At 37.5% G+C, this 20,797-nt stretch overlaps 1 protein-coding gene across 1 annotated transcript in view; it reads left to right on the top strand.

The window, feature by feature from the left end:
* Positions 1–20,797, top strand: part of ITGBL1 (integrin subunit beta like 1) — a 132,717-nt gene that overhangs the window by 104,768 nt on the left and 7,152 nt on the right. The window contains exons 8-9 of the mRNA XM_061349273.1: positions 7,723–7,839; positions 18,503–18,649. Of these exons, the coding sequence (XP_061205257.1) occupies positions 7,723–7,839; positions 18,503–18,649 (264 nt within the window). The remainder of the gene's footprint in view (positions 1–7,722; positions 7,840–18,502; positions 18,650–20,797) is intronic.

Raw genomic sequence — 20,797 nt, 5'->3', positions numbered from 1 at the left:
ATGATAGCAGATGTCAACAAGTTAACAATCTGAAAAGGAAACTAGCAGCACAGCAGTGCTTCTTACCCAAATGTTTTAAAAGAGGAGGGGGGGGAAGGGGGAGAAGAAAGAGAAGCAACACAGAAAAGAAGATACAAATCAGTAGTGCTGATCAGTGAGAGCTGTAAAAGACTATCTGATGCTAAATCTGTGAAGTGGTGCTGTTGAGTGGATTTATCTAAAGACGTATTTCACTATTAGGCTGTCACTAAGGAAGAGCATTTACTTCAGATGCCATATGCCAACTGTGCAATTAGGCTTCCAGTCATACATGCATGTGTACTAGAGCAGGAGGCAAGTCTCAACCATTTGAAATTGATCTTGCATAATGCTCTCGTTTACAATCCTGGGTATTCAGTTGCTTGTGCTGCTGTTCTGTTGTTTGGGATAACATCTTTTAGTTCCCCAGGGCTTAAGAGGATATGTTAGGGATATTTGTTTCCTGTGTTGTTGGTTTTTGTTGTTTGGTTGTTTTTTTTTTTTTCTCCCTTAAGGATAAACTAGATTGTCAAACCTTTTTTAATACTCTTTTACATTATAAAGCAACTTAAATTTGAAAAGATTAAAAGAAACATTTTTTTTTTTTTGTCTGAGAAGGAAACCTACTTACCTTATTATACGAGGAACAACTTGATATTTTGTACTAGTGAGTAACATCCTAAAATATATATACAACTGTGGAAAGTCTCAGGCAGCTTTAACAAAAGAATTTCTTAATTTGTGAATAATGCTTGTTTTGTAGGCCAAATTTTTATACCAACAGCCATTGCAAAACACTGAGTGGAGGTGATGATGTTCCATGTAGCTCTGGATGGCCCAGTGTCCTGAGCACTTAGCACAGACTTGGAGTAGGTTTTCCAAGAGTGTTATGGAAAATAAATTAAAGCTGAGTGTATCAGCATAAGCAATTAATGAAAGTATCCTGGCCCTTAAAGCCACATATGGGCCTAAGGTGAGATAATGCAACCTGGAGCAAAAGTCTTCTAAGTGTGTGATATATGGTAAGAGCTTATACTCACTTCAGCCCTATTGATAGTTCTGACAGTAGCTGATGCAGTTATTGCTCTTGAGAGGTGTCTAGTAAGACTAGGAAAAACATAAATATTTAACCCAATTACATGCTTTAGCTACTGTTGGTGTGATTTAAATAAAAAATCTCAGGTCTTGCGGCTAAAAGTTCTCATCAGTGTACAGAATTCTTGGAGAAAAAAAAAAGTTAAATAATCTGAAGTTTGGAAATTACTTAGATTTATTAAAGCAATTTTAATTTAATTTTATGTCTGTATGATTCAGCTAAGCTCTTCTCTGGAGCTTTTATATGTTCGGTTGAGGTCTTAGGTCAGTCATGCTGCAAATAATCTCTTTTTATGAGTAGACTCAAGGCATGTTTGTTTTCTGTGTATTGATTTAGGAATAGAAAGTTAGTTCCCAACCGAAATCTGAACAAGTAGCTGTTATTGTAATAGCTGCAGCATATTTTTTCCTTGTCTGTGAGGAGATAAATGCACAACTTTCTTTTTCACAATGTACTGCAGGAAAAAAAAAGTGCTTGTTGCTTGAACCTTGTGTAAAAAACACAGTTTGCATCAGTTGATCTCCACACAAACAAGCCCTCCACAAAACCCAAACCTCAATTGCCTAACAGAGCAATTCTGTGCACAACAAGGAAAGAAATCCTTCATGGTTCTTGTAGGTTCAGTTAAAATACAAAAACATCTATTCCCAAAGGATGTTTCAAAGGCAAGGAAGCTGCTGGAAATGATGTCCTCTCCTGGACTGCTGTTTTTCTGTCTTTTCTGCAAAGACTCAGAAGGTGCAGAGCACAGCAGAGCCAGGATGCCACACCACTGACAGATCTCATACACACCTCTGCCTCTACTGCTGCCGCTCCCCAGGAATGAACTGACATTAGTACCTCTGCTAATGGTCAGCGCATTGTGATGAGCAGCATAGTGCACCTTCCACACTCTGCAGCTACAGCTGAGCACTCTGTAGAATGGACAAACCACATTTAAGGGCTGTGATGCTCTTCATTTCACTGAGAAGGTAAGAAAGAACCTCAGTGCAGAAAGAACTGATTTTTAAATTCATGTAGATGTTGAACTTCTTTTGTTGAAGAGGTAGTACCAGTTATGCTCACCTATCCAGTTGTTTTGTCACAAAACCTCAGACATGTTGGAGCATTGGAGACAAACAGAACTGTACTAATGTGAATTCATAAACCCTTTTTACAGGAGGAAACCTTTTTTTTTCCCCCAACATAGCTATAAGTTGCAGAGGACATTGTTCATAATTACAATTGCTCTTTTTTTGCTCAGAATCCTTCTAAGAAACTAATCCTCAGACTTCATAGTTTGTGTGAGATCAACCAGATATTCAGGTGTTCAAAGAGCTTCTGGTGATACTTTTTTACATGCCTCCAAAGGTCTCCTTTTTCTGACATCTCATAAACCATCCAACCAATCAGGTCCAAGAACTGCCATCATTTTAAAAGCCAGGCATCCCTCTATGTATTAGACAGAATTATTTTTTATCTAGTCAATACAATATTTTTATATGTGGATGGGGTTTTTTTGTTTGTTCCTTTTGTGTGGTTTGGGGTTTTTTGGTTTTTTGTTTTTTGGTTTTTTTTTGTTGTTGTTGTTTGAAATGAAAAGCCTTTTAAGGTGTGGGAAGTATTTCCAGGATATTTTGGGAATGGAGCACGCAAAATAAACTGTGAGTGCCCAATGGGAAATCTGTACTTGTTTTCTGTTTGAGTCTATGAATTCCTCCATATTGATCAAACTCAGCTGGATTGCACTGCTCTTAATGCCTCAGACTGAACAGGGCACGATGAGATTGTCAACCCTTCAAGGCCCGCATTTTGTTTGCCCATTTTGTGGTACTTAAGTTTATTCCCTGTACTGGACTCCTTCCCTTCCTCCCACCACCACCTAGTCAGCGACTTCTCCTTTTCTTTACCTGAATCTTCTACATCCTACCTTTTATTTCCCTAAGTCACGTCTGCTTCCCCTCATTCACTGTGTCCCCTGAAGCTTTGTGATCCGCACAAATTCTCCCATCCCCCTTCTCTGATTTTCCATTTCTGATCATTATTTTGGATCTTCTGTTCCCATCCAGCATGAAATGGTTTCTGCTGGCAGAAAGACACAGCAGCTTTACTGAATGTTCTCAGGTTGCCTGAGATTGCTTGATAACAAAGAAACTGCAATTTCTGATAGGTAATGTTTTCAGATCTTAAGTCTTGAGCAGCCATAGGGCAGAAAAGTTCTTCCTAAAGGCATATTCCCTTATATTTATTACTGGCCTGAAACACCATATTTATGAGGTACCAATGAACCTTTACCACAGTCTCAGTGTAATCTGGTGCTGTATTCCTTACACATTTTAAAAAATGTTTTTCATTTAGAACATAAAAATTTAGCACCATGCACAGAAAAAGCCTTTATATTGTAGTTATAGACAGGAAAAGACAATGAGATAGAGCATACATTCTTACATATTCAGTGTTTATTTTTACATTGAAAGCTATTACTGTTTTTTCCTGATATTTTTTGCTGGCAATAACTGGGTAAAAATATTTTATTATGTAAATGATATACTTCTAGCACAGTGTTTTAAAATGAAAATTACCTGTATAAAAGATACTTTCCTTCATTGTATATAAGCAGCTGGAAATCGGTTTGAATGCATATGCAGCTAGTGGTCACAGTAATTTTCATGGAAGCAGGTTTGCTGTAAGTCTAGGTACTGTTCACTTCAGTTATGGTTTCATAAATGTTGGACAATAGGAATGAAAAAATGCTATAGTAAATGATGGATAAAATCAAAAGCTAAATGCTTAAGTGTAGATATTTAGAATTCTACAGTCAATTCTCTAATAAACGTACGTGTTTTAATGAGATGTGGCTCTTTAATTCCCTTTTAAAAACTGAAGACTCCACCCTAAGCTGATAATTTTTCAGCCTTCAAGTAATAACAATTATATAAGTTAATACTTCTGTTGACATGAATGCAAGGAAGGAGTGTGGGGAAATTAACACTGTAGACAAATAAATGTCTTGTGTAATTATTCTATTCTTGGAATCTTTCACTGGAGTAAATAGGTTAAGTTTTTCAATGCTAATAGCTGATACAACCTCCATCATAAAGCTTTCTTCATCTGAAATTAGGTGATGAAATTTTCTCCCCCTGTTTAGCAATGAGAAGAAGCCCCTTGCTATAAAATGCCTCAGCTGAAGTTGTTTCTTTTTACTCATAAAATGTAGCTTTTGCATATACAGTTGAGAAGGTGCAGAATCTTATAGCCCTCCTGTGTTTAATTGTTTCTGCATGCCCTGGAATTTAAAGAGAATTTAGGATGTGTTTGGCAGTAGCTTCCCCTCTATAATCAGGTTGCTATGGTAAACCTATTATTCTAGACAAAGAAAGTATGTTTAGTGAGGTGCTGATCCCTTTTCAGTATAATGTGAGCTTCAAGTTACTTTTGAATGATTGAATTTGTTTTGTAGGTATTGATTGTATCACTATAACTAAGAGAAGGTCACAGAACAAGGTGTGGTTTCTGCTATTTTGGTAGTATATACACCTGGCAAAGTAGTAGTATGGCTGAAGCAAACTTACCCTGCAGAGATCTTATACTGATTTTTCCCAGGGAAGCAATCTGAAATTTGTTGTCACAAAATGTTATTAATTTCTGTGTTGATGTATATGGTGATAAAATGAGACTTCAGAGTTCATATTTGCTACATCATGTATGTCTGCCCTGCATCCTACATAGATTATCTGTTCAGAAACAATAGGACTTTAATTGTCTGTTAAATTATTTCCACAGAATAAGACCACTTTACTTAATCTAATCAAATCTCAGTACTTGTGAGAGTAAAAGGTACTTTAAGCCTAAAGTACTAAACTACTATAACTGTATCTTTGAATATTTAAAACAAGGAAATAACTTGGAGAAATCATTTTCCAGAGTACTTACTGACAGGTTTCTGTCCATTTTCAAGACACTTTCAGTTCTGCTGAGGTCCACAGTCAGATGATCTAAATCATACCCTGAACCTAGGTGGGAGCCAACTGAAATAAAATATGAGGCACAAACATCACCATGGAATTTAGGGTTTTTGAATCTATGTGTTGGTATTTTATTCATTAGCTCAGATGAGAAGACTGAAAAAGTAGGGCCTAAATCCCTTTGTGCTTGATGGAGAGGACAATCTGAGATTGTACATATATATGACAAAAATGTGCCCCATCTGCCTAGGAATGGGATGTTCATCAGCTTTTCTTGCTGGTGTATCTGTTGCACGTTAACTAAAATGAATAAATATTAATTGCAGCAGGGACTGAGAGGAGCCTGTTCCCATTCCAGTACAAGTGCCCAGCCACTGGGCTCTCAGGTCATTCTGACTTATTAAATTAAGCATTACAGAAGGTAGTGCTTAATTACAGAACATGCAGGAGCCTCATTACAGAACCTTCCTATGGCCCTCTGGAGGATTTTCCATCTCTGCCGACTCCTCTCTTCAAAGCAACTTATTTAAACTGATTTTATTGTCCTTCAGGCATCCTCCTTGGTACAGCATTAGTTGGCTCAGGATACCACTGTTAAGGATGGTTCTTTTGTTTATTTTATAGAGTCTTCACAACAGATAGGTCCTGTTCATCAGGTACCTATCTGCTTACAGGTGACTGTGCTCTGGGACAATGCTAAGTGACATTTTTGTACAAGTAGCAAGCTTGTCTAAGGTGTATGCATAGAAAGAGACTGTGAGAGCCCCAAATAGTAACAAGTTGGACTCATTAAAAATCTCTGTATATTTAAATACTAAGGAATGATTTTCTTTTTCCCCCAGTTTCTAATGTAGCTGTTCTTGGTAAATAATTGTAGGTTAGTGAATGCAGGCAAGTAACATCAGTCATTCTACAGACAACCATATCTTAAATGTTGACATGGTTACCGAATACAACTGTGATGTGGTAGATGCATTTCCTATCATAAGTTTCTTTGTGGAGTGATTATTCTTGAGTAATTGCCAGTGCAACTGTTTTAAAAAAATATATATTATTAAGGGATAATGAAGTATTTGCTGTTAATGCTCTCTGTCAGCATGTCTTTTATTAAGATTCTTGCACTTTAAACTGATCATAAAATGTCCTTCTAGATTGAATCCTGGCACATAGAATGTCAGCTCAAAAGTGCATTGTACAAGTACACTGCTGCTTGGGAACATGAAGAGTAGGGCAGCTATAAAATGAGCTGATGATTTTTTTCCATAAGTAATAAGATTTCTCCCTACACCAACATAATTAGACTGGAGTGTTTTTTAAAAAAATCAACAATTGTAACCAGTGAAGGTTAGAAGTTTCAAAAGAAAAAGAAAAAAAAAAGAAAAAGGAGAGAGAATAAGAATAATTTGGCAGCATATGTTGACCTAAAAGGTTTTATTGTCACAAAACCAAGTGTTAGAAAACCCTTACTAAGGGTCTCCTTAACAGTCCTTTCCCATTCAGCAGAATGTTTCAGCAAATGCTGAAAATACTCTGAATGCTGAACTCTTTGGTCACATAATGAAAGGCTGCACTTGGGGGATTTATTTTTTTGTTTGTAGCTATGGTTGCTCCTACTGTAAATTTGGGTTCTGTAGTCAGTAGAGCAGTGTCCAGGCTCAGGCTGAGTCTCACTGGCGCTGTGATTAAGTTGGATTGAGAGGAACAGGCTTTTCTTCATCCTCTTCCATGTCTTTGGTGGCCCTTTATTACGCACAGAGTCCTTTTCCAAGCTCATCAAAAGTACTACTTTGATCCACAGTTTGTGTCATTTTTAGGGTATTCTTACAGTATCATTGCATTAAAGAAAATTAAAAAAATACAGGGGCAAGCTCTTAGAAGTTAGGAAATAACTAAACCTGTTATCCTGTTATCCTGTTTGGGATAACTCAGTGTTATCCTGAGCTGAGTTTGTCTCATATAGGCACAATGCAAGACTGTCTTTGGTTGTTGTTTTTTTCCCCCCACACCTGACCATTCAATACCCACTGCTCTGAGGAGTTTGGTGTGGAAGATATGTGGGAGTTTAAAGGAGTCTCTTCTGACTTCTGGGGAGTTCCCTTGTGAACAGGTTGATGGGAGGGAAGGCTCTGACAGAGGCTGTGTTTTCAAATTCTATTTCTTCAGATCTAGACAAGAAAAATTATAGGGATTTTTGCTTCCCAAATGCCTGAAGAGTATTTGAAGAGTTATGTTTCTCCATGAATAGAAAGCATCTTCAATAGCCCTGTGCATAGACTATTTAATTCTAATTACATTCATGTTGGAGTTCCTGAGATGTGCTTAATATTTTAGATCAATTACAGAGGTTAATTGTGCAGTTAAGCATGTGCCATAGCTCTGTTATGCAAAGTTGAGATATGAAAAACATACAATGGCAATTATTGCTTACTGTTGCTGTTTCCATCAAGATAAAACAGTAATATCCTTTGCTTGTTGCCATGGAGAGGGAATAGTTGGTTTTGTTTGTTGATTTTTTTTAATAGTGTTTATGTGCATGCTTTAATTAATACACAGTGACTTGTAATTTGCTTTTGGGGGGGTGAGGGCATAGAATAAGTTTGATTTATTCCTTCAATTATTTTAGTTTACTGAAATCATGACTGTAACAATTATTTATTCTTGCAGGGAGTTGTGAATGTGGCCAATGCACTTGTTTCCCTCCAGGAGACAACAGAGTTTATGGCAAAAACTGTGAATGTGATGATCGGCAGTGTGAAAATGTGGACGGCAACGTCTGTGGAGGTATGTATTCACATAACACAATATATACAAATCTTGACAATTTATAACTTTGTTCCCTCTGATTTTGTAACAGAATGTCACTATATTGACATTGATTAATTATAACAGATTATAGATTTTTGAGAGAAACAAGCTCCGTGAATGTTGAATGTTAGTGAATATTTGCTTTAAAGCTTCAGAAACACTAACAACAAAGTAGATTAAATACACCTAATAGCGTAAATGTAAATTCTGTAGTATAACCCAAATTCTGTAAGTGTTCATTAGAGATGAATAGAGGCACATAAAGAAAAATCTGAAAAATGAGGTAAATTTACTTTGTGTTTAGTACAGCTGATGTTTTACTGAGAATATTGTATTTTATCTAAAAATAATAATGACAACAATACTTTTCAATGCTTCATATTCGCTGACAATGATATGTCTGTTTTCTAAAAAAGTAGTAAAATTTATTATGGAAGAATCTAAAATGCTTGAGGTATGTTGTCATTTTAATTGTACATGCAGAAGCTTTATTTTACTGTTGACAGTGAAAACCTCATTTTTGATTTTTTCAGTAATATGCTGCTGTTAAGCAGCATTTCAAGTTACTTTTAGATATGTAAATGAGTATACACCAGATGGTGTTTTAAAAACAGGTGAGTAGTATTTGTCTTAAATGCTCTCTTTCTAGCTTTCATTGGCTTTATTTAAAAAATTACTCTTTAATTCTTAATATTAACAAAATTGTTGGTACATTTTATTATATTCCTTATTTCTATGTAAGGAAAAAAGCATATTGCTTCATAATCCTGTGTACATAAAAAAAAGTCTGACTAAAGGGAATATTTCTTCAAGGTGTTGGCTATGCAGAATGTAGGAAATATATGGAAAATTCTAGTTAGAATGTTGAAGCTGCCATGATAATAATTTGTAACACTTGGTGTATTCAGTAATATGAATGTGTATAAAAAGAGTTAGAAATTTAATTTTGTATAAAGAAATAAAGGCCGATACAAACACTGAAAAGCTAGGTTCTATTTGTTATAAATTAAGTAGTTGGGAACTGAAGAGTCATCATTCTCCATGGTTAAAAATACCTCTCCCGTTTATGTCATTCATATTTTACATTATTTGATGGCAATGTTTTAGTGTTTATATTGCTAATGCTGTTGAACATTTTTTAAATTATAAACAAAAATTCTGTTGTTCCTTATTAGAAAGGATACAGTTTCTGGCTAAAGTACCTCTCACTTATATGAAGAATCACCTCAACACCTGACCAGTGCCCAACTTACTACTGTGGAGGAGACACACTGTTACCTAAATAAGCTCTCCCCTTTATTCTAAATAGCTTTGCCCAAAAGAATGGTAGAAATTAATCAATTATTTTAACCCCATACACTTTAAGCTTATTTTCATAATTTTGAAACAACAAATAAAAAGGAAAGCCAGTTTGTGAACTGTATTAGTCTCAGGCTCCGTTTTTTCACTTCCATTTAAGCTGATAGTTTAGTTACTAATGATTATCTGGAGGTGAAAGGAATGATATGATAAAATGCATTTCGAGTGACTGCCCTGTTTGAAATTGCATTGCACAGCATCTAGTGACAGGACTTCTGAAGGCCCGCCCTTTTATTTTTGCTGGTACAGGGAGCTGAGATTATTCCCAGTTCTTTCCCTGAAATCTTAGGATAAGCTCCAAATCAGGAATCATGTTGTCCTGGGCTTTTTTTGTGAGTAAGAGGAGAGGAGGAAATGTGGCACTAAGTGATTAAATCCACCAAGATCTAAGCTGACCTCTGAAGTGCTTCAAGGAAGACTAGAGCATCTTTGCTTACTTGCAGCTGTCTGAACTTGGTGAGGTGATGCTGGTCCCTGGAGTTTTACTCTTCCCAGTTAGAAGTCATGCCACTACTAATACTGTCCTCTAAAATTGTTGGATATCGGTAGTAGATATGTTGGGATTCCAGTGGCAAATAATTGGCAAATTAGTTTTTCATGTTCTTGATATTTTATTTCTTGTGCTATTTCAAAATATAATTTGAGGTATTTTAAATTTATTCTAGATTTGGTTGTAATTTACTCCCTGAAGCATGTTTCTATGTTGTTGTTATTTCATGTTTCTATTTACTTTCATTCTTTTACAGAATCCTCTCTCTTCTCATGCCACAGAAATGATTCTTTGCACTTGTCTGCTTTGCCAGTGGGAAGTGCACTGAGATTGAGATTAACAAATACAGATGTTTTACTAATCATGTGGTTCTCTTATATACACCATTTTTCCTTCTCTTGGCTTTCTTTCCTTTCCTGTAACCTTGTTTTCTTTCACCATCCAATGTCCATCTGTATTTCTGATCTACTTCTCTCCAGACTACCCCTGACCCTCATAAGTTAAGGCAGTACCTATTAAGGTATAAGTACTTAGTACAAGAATGTTTACCTTCAGAGAATCCCCATCAGTTTCAGCTTTCTGTTCACTCACCACTTAGTAAGTGAATTTCCCTTACTTCCCGTCACCTTCAAACTCATAATATGAGCCATTTACTCCTTTTGCATTTTCTGCTACTTCATCTTTCACTCTAGCTTCTACCAGCATTTTCTTTTAGATGCCTTTTCCCACAGTTTCTGACCAAATGTAGGAATTTCTGCCATTGTTATCCTTTTCAGATTCTCAATAGCCTCTGATGTTACTGATAGCTTCAACAATCTATAGCAATTGTCGGATGTTTTGCTTGGCTGTCATTTTGTACCCTGATAATACTTTGAATACTTCCTTTGATATTTTGCACATCAGTCTTATCAGGAGATTCTACCAATTTTAACCTTATTTTCTTTCCTTTTTGCAACTTATCTATCTACAGAACTTCTCTTATTAATTTGGCACACACATCTCTCTTCCTTTCAGGTTTGTTCATGCTTCCATCTCAGCCTGACCCTCTTGACATCTCTTGCTGAACTGCTTATTCCTTCCTCTTTCCTTCTATTTTCATTACTATTTTTCTGCCACTGTTGCTATCTAGGCAATCACTGTCAAGCCTTCAGAGGATTGTAAGCTGGACTCTGTGAAAGTGCAGGGTGTGACAGTGAGCACTGAGTACCGGTAAACACAAGAAAAGCCGACCAGTGTTTTCAGATCAAATGCATGCTGAAATGAGAAATGTGAATGACAACCTAAATGCTTTGAATGAAAATTGGTACTGGCCTCCTCTGACCAGCAGAGATTGATTAATAGCTTGCTTTCTAGACCAGCTGTCCATGCGACCGTAGGAAGACATGAAGCAAAAGATGTGATAAATTAGGGTACAACTGAGTGAGACCTTATTACCATGTTTCTGCATGATTGTAGTGAGTCATTCACTTAAAAATTCAGCTGTCCATCATTGCAATACCAGGAATAGAAACATTGCTTCTCCACAAAGACAGAGGTTGCAGGAGGACTGGGCATAGATTTCACAGCACTCTGCTATTAGAAATGGATCTATAGAATCATAGAGAGGTTTGGGTTGGAAGGGACCTTATCATCTAGTTCCAACTCCCACGCAACAGGCAGAGATGCCTTTCACTAGACCAGGTTGTTCAAAGCCCCATCCAACCTGGCCCTGAACATTTCCAGGGATGGGGCAGTCGCAGCTCCTCTGGGCAATCTGCTCCAGTGTCTCACAACCCTTATTGTGAAAATGTCCAAGATAAACCTATCCTCTTTAGGTTTAAAACCATTGCCGCTTGTTCTGTCACAACAGGCTTTGGTAAAAAGTCTTTCTTATTAGCCTCATTTACTAATATTGAAAGGCTGCAATAAGTTCTCCCCAGAGCCTTCTCCAGGCTGACAACCTAAACACTCTCAACCTTTCTTCGCAGGAGAGGTGTTCCAACCCTCTGACCATCTGGACTTGCTTCAACAAGTCCCTATCTTTCCTGTACTGGGGACCCCAGAACTGGATGCAGTACCCCAGGTTGGGTCTCATGAGAGCGGAGTAAAGAGGGAGACTGACCTCACTCAACTTGCTTTCCAGGTTCTTCATTCGTGTTTCCCTTCCTTTATTTGTGCCTCTGCACAGAGACTCGATATGCTATAGCTGGATAAAGTGTCTCATTGCAGCCTTTTTGAGATAAATATGTTCTAGCTAGAGGCCCATTCCCTACAGCTGTTTTTTTTCAGTGATGTAAGTTTTGCCCAGGTGTATTGTAGTTATTGCAGTATTTAACATCATGTTTTCTTCAACTCTACTTGGTTCTTTGAGTCTTTAGTGTGCAAGTTAAGTGCTTTTGGTGCACAAACATGACTGGAGAATCACAGGTCACCGGCATTAGTTCTTTCTTGGCACAGCTATGTCACTGATGTACACCAGGCTTGATATTTACTTACCTTACTGCTCCTGATGAGAGATATTTTTCCCTGTCCTCTGAGGTTCTGGCTGTGCTGCTAGCTGCAGGTGTGTCCTGAGCTTTCAAGTGTTATTTGTTCCCCTACTGTGACCAGTCATTGATGTCATTATTGGCTGCTCCACCTCACTGGGTGACTGTTGTCTGTTATGTTCTGTTCTCTTTCAAGATTGAGGGCAGGCAGGCAACAAGAATCCAGAACAGCAAAGATCAATTTGAAATTGATTTGGTAATGCTTTTAATGCCATTCATTTTGATTTGTGCTCAGGACCATTATTGGCCTATTGCCACAGCAAAGTATCAACCACTGAAAGAATAAAACTGAAGCCTTTTTGGGTCTTCTGCATGCTACATGTTGCTGCAGGATTATGATGCTTAAAAACTCTACAACAAAAGCAAACCAAACAAATCCAGTGAAAATGGTTGAAGTTCCACACAAGTTCGTCACTAGGGCCACTAGCAAAGGTTGAAACTCGTAACAGGCAACTCATTCCTTGCACTAATATTGGTTCACAGAAACAGAAGTATATAGGGCATTTATGGAACTCTCAAATATACCTAAAATGCAAATTAGGAGAGGAAGGTAATATCAGCCTATCGCCCAGCCAAAGACAGCTTTTGGCACTGACCAGTCTATAAATTCAGAGATCTGCATACAAATCCTGACATGGCTTCTCAGACTAGACAGGACATAATGTCAAAGTCTTCAGCTGCCTGACATTAGCCACCCTGTATAATTTTTGATACCCAAGACCTGAACCCAGCTTGGCTCCACAATGACACAGGGATGCCTGCCTAGCTGCTGCCTTCATGTCCAGGGATGTCCTTGATGTCTTAGGATATGTCAAATGGCATTAGGCATCTAAACTGAACTTGTGATTTCTCTGTAGTTCCTGTTATATTAAAATAATAGTTTACTTCCACCCAACAGGTTTTTAATCTTTTCTATTCAAGGGTTGTGAGAGTGGAGATTGTGTTCTTTTGACTGAGGAATCTGAAATAAATATAATGGTTACAGAATTCACTAGATATTTTTATATTATTTAGTAGAGATTCTTGTTACGGTATTTCTTACTGAAAAATGCCACATGCTCACTAGCTGCTACAAAAAAGTGAAAATGTTTTAGGTAGTGGAGAAGTTGGAGTCTACCTGGCATAAAATTAGTGTGATTTAGGGTTTTATTTTACACCACTAAGTAGAGACTTAATGATTCAATACCTACATCCTTGCACTTAATTTACCTCATCCTAGTTTTAAAGCACATCCAGGGGCAGCAACAGATAAATTCAAAAGTGTCAGTAGGTACTGAATTAATTTTAATTGTATCTTTCTGTTGAAATGAGCAATAAAGGAATTAGTAGTGCATCAACATTGATTTTGATTAGTTGATGACTAATAGATACAATTTGCAGATCTAAAAGGAATTTATGTGTTGAACCTCATATGTTAGGCTACAGATAACCCTTACACTGTACCCATGCTTCCCCTATTTGAAGTCTGTGTACCATGTGCAACTAAAGCCTGTCTCTGACAAGGCCATGCTCTGAAGACTCCAAGCCATGTGCAGCCATGCCAACATCCCTTGGAAGCTTGTTCCAGTATTCGTCATCTTTGGAATGCTGTTTCATTTCTCAAATGAACTTGTCGATATCAGCTTTTCTCTGTGGTTCTTGCTTTGTCTTTCATATAGTTTGATAATCCCCATTCTACTACCTTTAAAGAATGCTAAGGCATTTCTTAGCCCTTTCCCCCCTCTTTTTTCAATTTCTTTCCTTTTTTTTTTTCTTTCCTTTTTTTCTTTGTCTTTTCAATAGGCTAAGCAGATACAGATCCTTTAATTTAATTCAACAAGCTGCTTTTTCTGCCCTTTGAATTCTTTCTTTGGAACTTCTTGGAACTCTTCCAAGTTTATAAAAATCTCTTCAAACATGGATATCAGAGTGAGGACTTTAATGTCCATCTCATTAATGCTCTAAAAGTTCCTACTCACTTCTGTCCCTACTCAGCCCTTTCCTGTTACATGCATATGAGGATAGCCTTAGCCCTTTTCATTGTAGTGCTTCACTTGAAGGTTATTCTGAACTACCTGTCTGTTGTGTTGCTCAAACTGGAGCCACAGTCTTTATTATTAGACTTGAACAATACTTAGTGACCTATTATGTAAATACAATAGGCAACTAGTATTTTGTTTCACATTTAAATTTGTCACAACTGCATGGAATTCTACCAATATTCAATAAAAAACAAAATCAGTGATCCAGTAATGCTTTTATCAACTATTTTAGCATAGGGCAGGTTAATGAAGCCTCCTCACTTAGAAATATTTCCCCCAGATAGATGTTTTTTAATATTCTCTAATGTTAATAATACAATGGAAATTTCTTTATCACAGTCCTGTAATAAAAAAATAGAAAATCCTGTTTCTATTGAAATACAGAGAGAAATATTTGTTTCATTTACTGCATTGTTCTAAAGCAAAGATCCTGCATTATTCTGAGACTTTTTATAACCTTTGCACACTTTTAAAACTTCCTATTTTTCATCTGGTTATGTTATTAATTATTTTGAGGAACTCATTCTTCCGAGTTGCCAGATTATGTTAGGGGCTGCCATGAGTTTGCCCCTCATGAACATCGTCCGGTTATAGTCAGTCTACAAATAAGAACCACCTTTCTCTGCAATGGATATTTCGCCTTTTTCCTCAGGCTGACATTCCCATGTAGTGGCGCCTTTTGTATTAGAAAAATTGTCATGCAGGTTGTTTGGGAACTCTGACAACAATTACATTAGTAGTCCTAAACTGAAGTTTCCCTCAACCATACGGTTTTATTTGCAGGTGTGATACTAAATAGTTCATCCTAGGCTCTAGTTTGATTTGGGCTGATTTGGGTTACAAAGGACCTCTGCTAGTAATGTAGCACAGCTTTCTTTGTTACCTCATTCATATTTCACATTTAAAACTTGTGGTTATTGGATTTACTGATAGTTTTAAACAAAGTGACAGTGTCTTTAACAACCATTTTTTTCTTGCCTGCTTCTTCCTCATCACAGTCTTTCTTCTTGATTGGAATTAATGTTTAAAACATTCTGTTATATATTTAAATGTTCATTAACTCAAGTCTAACACAGGTTTTAATAACTGAGGATCTATAGTCTCAGAGCCATTGCAATATAGAATTTGCTTGTGATTTTAAGCGTTTTTAGTTAAATATAAATTGATAATAGACCAACACTTACCAGTAAATCTGTTTCATCTGAATAGATAAAGTAGGATTTTATCATGTTAGCAAATTCAGTTGGACTGGACTTCTTCAATTAGAGAGTTTTCTTTTCCCCTTTCCTCTGTGACTGCTGTATTCCTGAATTTTATTCTCCTCTATGGAGGGATTTATATTCAGATGAAAAGGACCTAAGAGCAAGAGGAGCAACCTGTTGTTGCTTATAAGTTTGGGAGTCTGGGATTTATTGGAATGAACCTGGGACACTTGGAATGTAATTTGAATATTACATTTGACTGAAAAGCCCTTCTTTTTGATCAGCTTGTTCAGACATATTCAGACAAATGCAAAGACCCTTTGCAAGGAGGATATACACAACTAAATTCTGTAAAGCAGTTTTTCATAGGCTAGCACATACTGAAGATAACAAGAAATTAACAAGCACTAGGCTGTGCACTTGCATCCTCACCACCCTGGTGGATGAAGCATCTGAAGAGCAGCAGGTGCCCAAGCTGGTGTCAGCTAGGAGTAAATATTATTTTGGAGAAGTTAAGACAAAAGAATCATCTATGTTTTGAGGATTTATATGGCATCAAGGAGAAAACTGGTCATCTCAGAAAAATGTGTATCAAATTTTATGCGGTAAACTGTAAATTCTGTTTGCTTCAAATTTATAGATTATTAATTACTTTTTTATTTGACTTATGTAAAGGTTTTACAGACATGATGAGTCTCTGCATTCTGTAAATCATAAGGACCATAAAAGAAAAATGATACAAAATTATTTTATCAGTAGAATCAGCATGGATTTCTTACTATTCACTGCTAAAACGAGTACAAGTATTTGTATCTCCACAAATAATTTTCCAACACCCATATCCAGTTGTATATTTTGCTTTTGAGTGGTTGAGCTATTCTCAAATCAATCTATATGTTACGAATTAAAATAAAGAAGACAGATAGAAATGCTTTGTCAGAAGCCTAGCTATAATAAATTAATGTAGACAATTGGATGACATCTGCCTGGAAGGAACATATGGGAAAGTCAATATGCTTATTTTCTATCTCTTGTATTTTTATTTGTGGTATAGCTGTTCTTGTTTCCCAATCTAACAAAGAAACTAAAGTTGAATTAAGCTTCTATTGTTGCTAGTTATAAAGTTTTAATATTTTATAGACGTGAAATGCATACATGTAAATTTGTAATTGCTGAATCAGTACTGCCATATTAAAAATGTGTCATTGTTACTGAGCATTTCAAGTCGTATAGATAGTGAGATCAAAATCCTCCAAGATCAATACACAGTCAGGGGTACAAAAATTATCCTGAACATTTAGATCACTGTATATAACAGCTCCAAGACTTTGGAGCACCCAGTAATTAAGGAATTACACTTATAGCAAACTACAAAGTTTGTGTCTCCTTTGGGTTTCAGTCAGTGCTGCCTTCCTGTTTACAGTATCTAGTTGCACTGTTGTCTCATGAGAAGTCCACAAATCAGAAAAACAAAATTGGTGATTTGCCTCTGCTTCCTACAGTTCCATGCTTTACCAGATACTATTACTGCTTGTTCCCAGCCCATGCTCCCAAATTATCTCAGTTCCTTTGTTTCCACTCCCTTGCCCTACATAGCAGGTAGAATAGGACAAAAGTCACTGGTATGTTTTATTTGCTTCTTTTAAGCCCAATAAACAGAAAGCTAAGGAATGATCTCCTCTACTGCAGTAATATTATTCAAGGTTAAAAAGTGAAATTCTGTCTGGGAGATATTTCTTAATTATTATTATTTTTTTCTATTTTCCATTTTTGTATTCTTGTCTGCATTTGTTGTCAGCTTTCCCTTCTTTCTGGCCGGATTTTCTACTCTGTTATTCAACATATTTTCTGGTTTTATGAATCTTTGCACAAATAGTTCTCAAAAATTCTGCTTCTTTATTTTTTCTTTTCTAAACATTGATTATCACTTCTAGCCTCTATCTTTGACCTAGATTCAAGGGTTTCTTTGGCCTTTTCCTGCTTGTCATTCCCTGCCTTTCTTTCCCTAACATTTCAGAGTGTATTCCTCTCCCCTAACCCTCTGTTTTATAGGGTTTTTTTTCTTTCCTCTTTTCTTTGTCTCCTTTCATTTCTCCCTGTTTCCCCCTTATTATTAAAATCTTTTGATATCTATGTCATTGCTACTGTATTTTTGTTCTGCCTGTCCATCTTCACTCTCATTCAGACTTCTTGTCTTGATCTGGGAATTGACATCTATGTGTTCATGTGGAGAGCTGGGACAGCTGTGTCTGGAGAGGAGACGCAGAAGAGCAATAGGATGTTGTTAGGATGATGAGAGAAACTCTGCAGGTTGCCAGCTGGGTTTACGTACAACCAATTTGAGCAATTGCATGAGACCCTGGGGGAATTATCATCATCCTTTACTGTATCATAGAGTCATAGAATATTTAGGGTTGGAAAGGACCTTAAGATCATCTAGTTCCAATCCCCCTGCCATGGGCAGGGACACCTCCCACTAAACCATATCACCCAAGGCTCTGTCCAACCTGCATATGCATATAACCTTATATGAGTTAATTTGTAGTACTTGCAGAGTATGTTGAGCCCTGGCATTACACATCAGCCACTCTCTCCACTGGAGCAGATAACCAGCAGTAATGGGCTGCTGGAGGAGATGGCAACTTTTAATTCCCTTGCCTGGTCTGCTGTGTTCTGTGCTGCTCTCAGCCCCGTGCTGGGATCTGCTTCTTCAGGTAACAGTATGGGATATGAGGTGAGACTAGCACCAGGCTTGCGGGGTTGAAGACCTGGCATGAAAGAGGTTGTGTCTGCCCTCAGGGCACTGGGGATTAGGGAGCATAACATAAAATTGAGCTGATGTTGAGCTTTTTGGATAAAGGGAGCCATGCGTATGCTTTCCTGCACATCACTAGGGCACCCTGTTTAACACAAGAATGAGAGAGCTGAAGGAGACCACCCTGCTGGGAAGCTGTGCTGTCCAACTATCTGTCTGTCCCATAGGATGCACTTCACAGTGCTTTCTCTTTGTTTTGCTCATAACTAACCTTGTTGTCATTACAGGCCATGGTATCTGCTCATGTGGCCGATGCATTTGCCAGGACGGGTGGTTTGGAAAGTTGTGCCAGCATTCAAGGAACTGCAACATGACAGAGGAGGAGAGCAGAAGTCTCTGCGAGTCAGCAGATGGCATATTATGCTCTGGGAAGGGTAAGAACTGGCAGCTGAGCCACCCCATGTCAGTGCCCCTCCAGCGGAAAACCATCAGGTTCTGGAAGACTAATGTGCTTGGCTGTGGGTTATCGTTTAGTAGCCCTTTCTTTGAAAGCCACATATTATTAAAAGTACGTTATATTTGGCTCCTTAATGCACTTACATCCATTTTGTCAAACGCCCACCACAGCCATACGTGTTTAATAATGTTGCTGTCCTATGCAATTTGTTAAAAAGTATATAATTTCCTGTATGTGTTTATCTGATGGTCTGCATTGAACAGCTGTATATTATAAACTGTTAGTGTTCCATCCAGATTGAAGGACAGAGGCATTGCCCACACTTCAGTGGGCAAGATGGCAAATGTACTATCTCAGGCAATGGTAAGTGGTGGAAAGTGTGCAACAGCAACTTTTGGTATACTTAATCACCTCCTTCCTCAGCAGAGCAACAAATGAAAGGGAGACATCTGCAGCCCCCACAACAGAATCCAACAAACCCTTATTTACTAAGTTTTTATACAGGTGCTTACTTTAGTTTGCTGGGGGTTTTTTGTTTGTTTGTTTGTTTTTCAGGTATGAAAAATTGCCCCAGGGAGGAATGAAATTCAGAAAATGTTGATAATTATCTGAAACTGTTCTCTGAGGTTTTTACCTTGCAGTCTTTCAGGCTAGAATACTGCATTACTGGAAAGAAGGCTTTTTAACTCCCCAGTAATGCAAACTGCCTATTTTTTGTAATATAATATGCCTGAAAGAGACAAAAAACGGGTGGTGGGCCTGGCTGGAGGCTAAAATGCCCTCACTCCAGACTGGATGTGCCATTTCCCTTGTTCATATGTCCCTTGCACGGACAGGGAAGAAGCCTACTAACTGGAAAAAAAACCAGTTAGGAGCCTTTTACATCAGGCAGATTTCCAGCTGTCTCTTTAGTAGCTCTTGTTTCAGTGCAAAGGAAATTTAAATGGGGTTTCCAGCGTGGCCTTCTTCTGTCTGTATTATCTCTTATCAGAATTCTCCCGCACCATACCTTTTTATTTTGGATTTTTCTCCCCCCAGTTGTTGCAATGTCATAGAAAATGAGGAAGTTTTATTGTCTCTGCATTGTTTCCATGCATGTGGCTATCTTTAATGTAGTATTTGTGTAAGAGGATGCTGAGTTACTGGAGAAATGGAGCTACTGGGGTTTACTGCAGAAGTTAACTATTCAGTCTTGGTGTCCCTGTGATATATTTTTTTTAATATAAACTGTGAAGGTAGGGAATATGCTCAGAATCAATAAAATGCACTATATAAGAATCTAAGTATAAATGTGAAAAATTATTTTGAAATTTAAAATATTTGTATTGTCTGTTACCTTTTTGTAAATATGGCTGAGAGCCTGTTGAATACTCTGAGAACAGCATGTATATCAAGGCTACAATTTACTTTGAGGCTTTGGAAGTATGTAATCTGGCAGGAATTTGCAGAGACATCCAGGGTATTTTCCCTCTGTTCTCTGTGCTACCCAGGGGTTGGTTTGGGATCTGGTCACTAATATAGACTGGAGCAGCCTGAAAGTTGCTCTAGGTTGTAACCTGCTGCAGGTAGGTAGTGCTTTTAAACCTGATCCATGAATGGTGGCTCAAAAGACCAGATTTTCTAAGGCAGTAGCACACTGTTGAGTAGCATTTACTTTCTGTGGGAATTGCAAACCTGACCCTAAATCCATATTCAGCAGCACTGGTGGGATTATTTAATTTTTTAAGTTTATTCAGCCCCCAAACACAGGTGAGCTTCTCATGTGATCGAAGGTTTCCTTGAGGGCAGTCAATACAATAAAGCTGTGTCATATTAGGTGCTATAGCAGCTTTGTTGTGGGAGCAGCCGGTCACATGTGAATGCTTGTCCCAGCAGAAAAATCCCTACATAAGACAACTTCAAGAAGCATGTAACCAGTGAACACTGAAGAGACTACTGTGTCCTGCCTCTTCTCTGACCAGGATGGGCTTTTGTTTTTAAGGGAAATCTATTCTTGATGCTTAAATATCTGGAAATCATACTTTAAAATGTTGTTTATAGCTAGCGTGACCAGCACTATCCAGAGGTCAAAATGACAAATTGTTCTGTTTCATTACATTGAGCAATACGTAACCATTACTGGTCA

This window comes from Neopsephotus bourkii, unplaced genomic scaffold, assembly GCF_033783945.1.
Source record: "Neopsephotus bourkii isolate Nb327-2 ecotype Australia unplaced genomic scaffold, CSIRO-AGI_Nbou_v1 NB_398, whole genome shotgun sequence".
Lineage (NCBI taxonomy): Eukaryota > Metazoa > Chordata > Aves > Psittaciformes > Psittacidae > Neopsephotus > Neopsephotus bourkii.
This window is presented reverse-complemented; position numbering and strand designations above follow the sequence as displayed.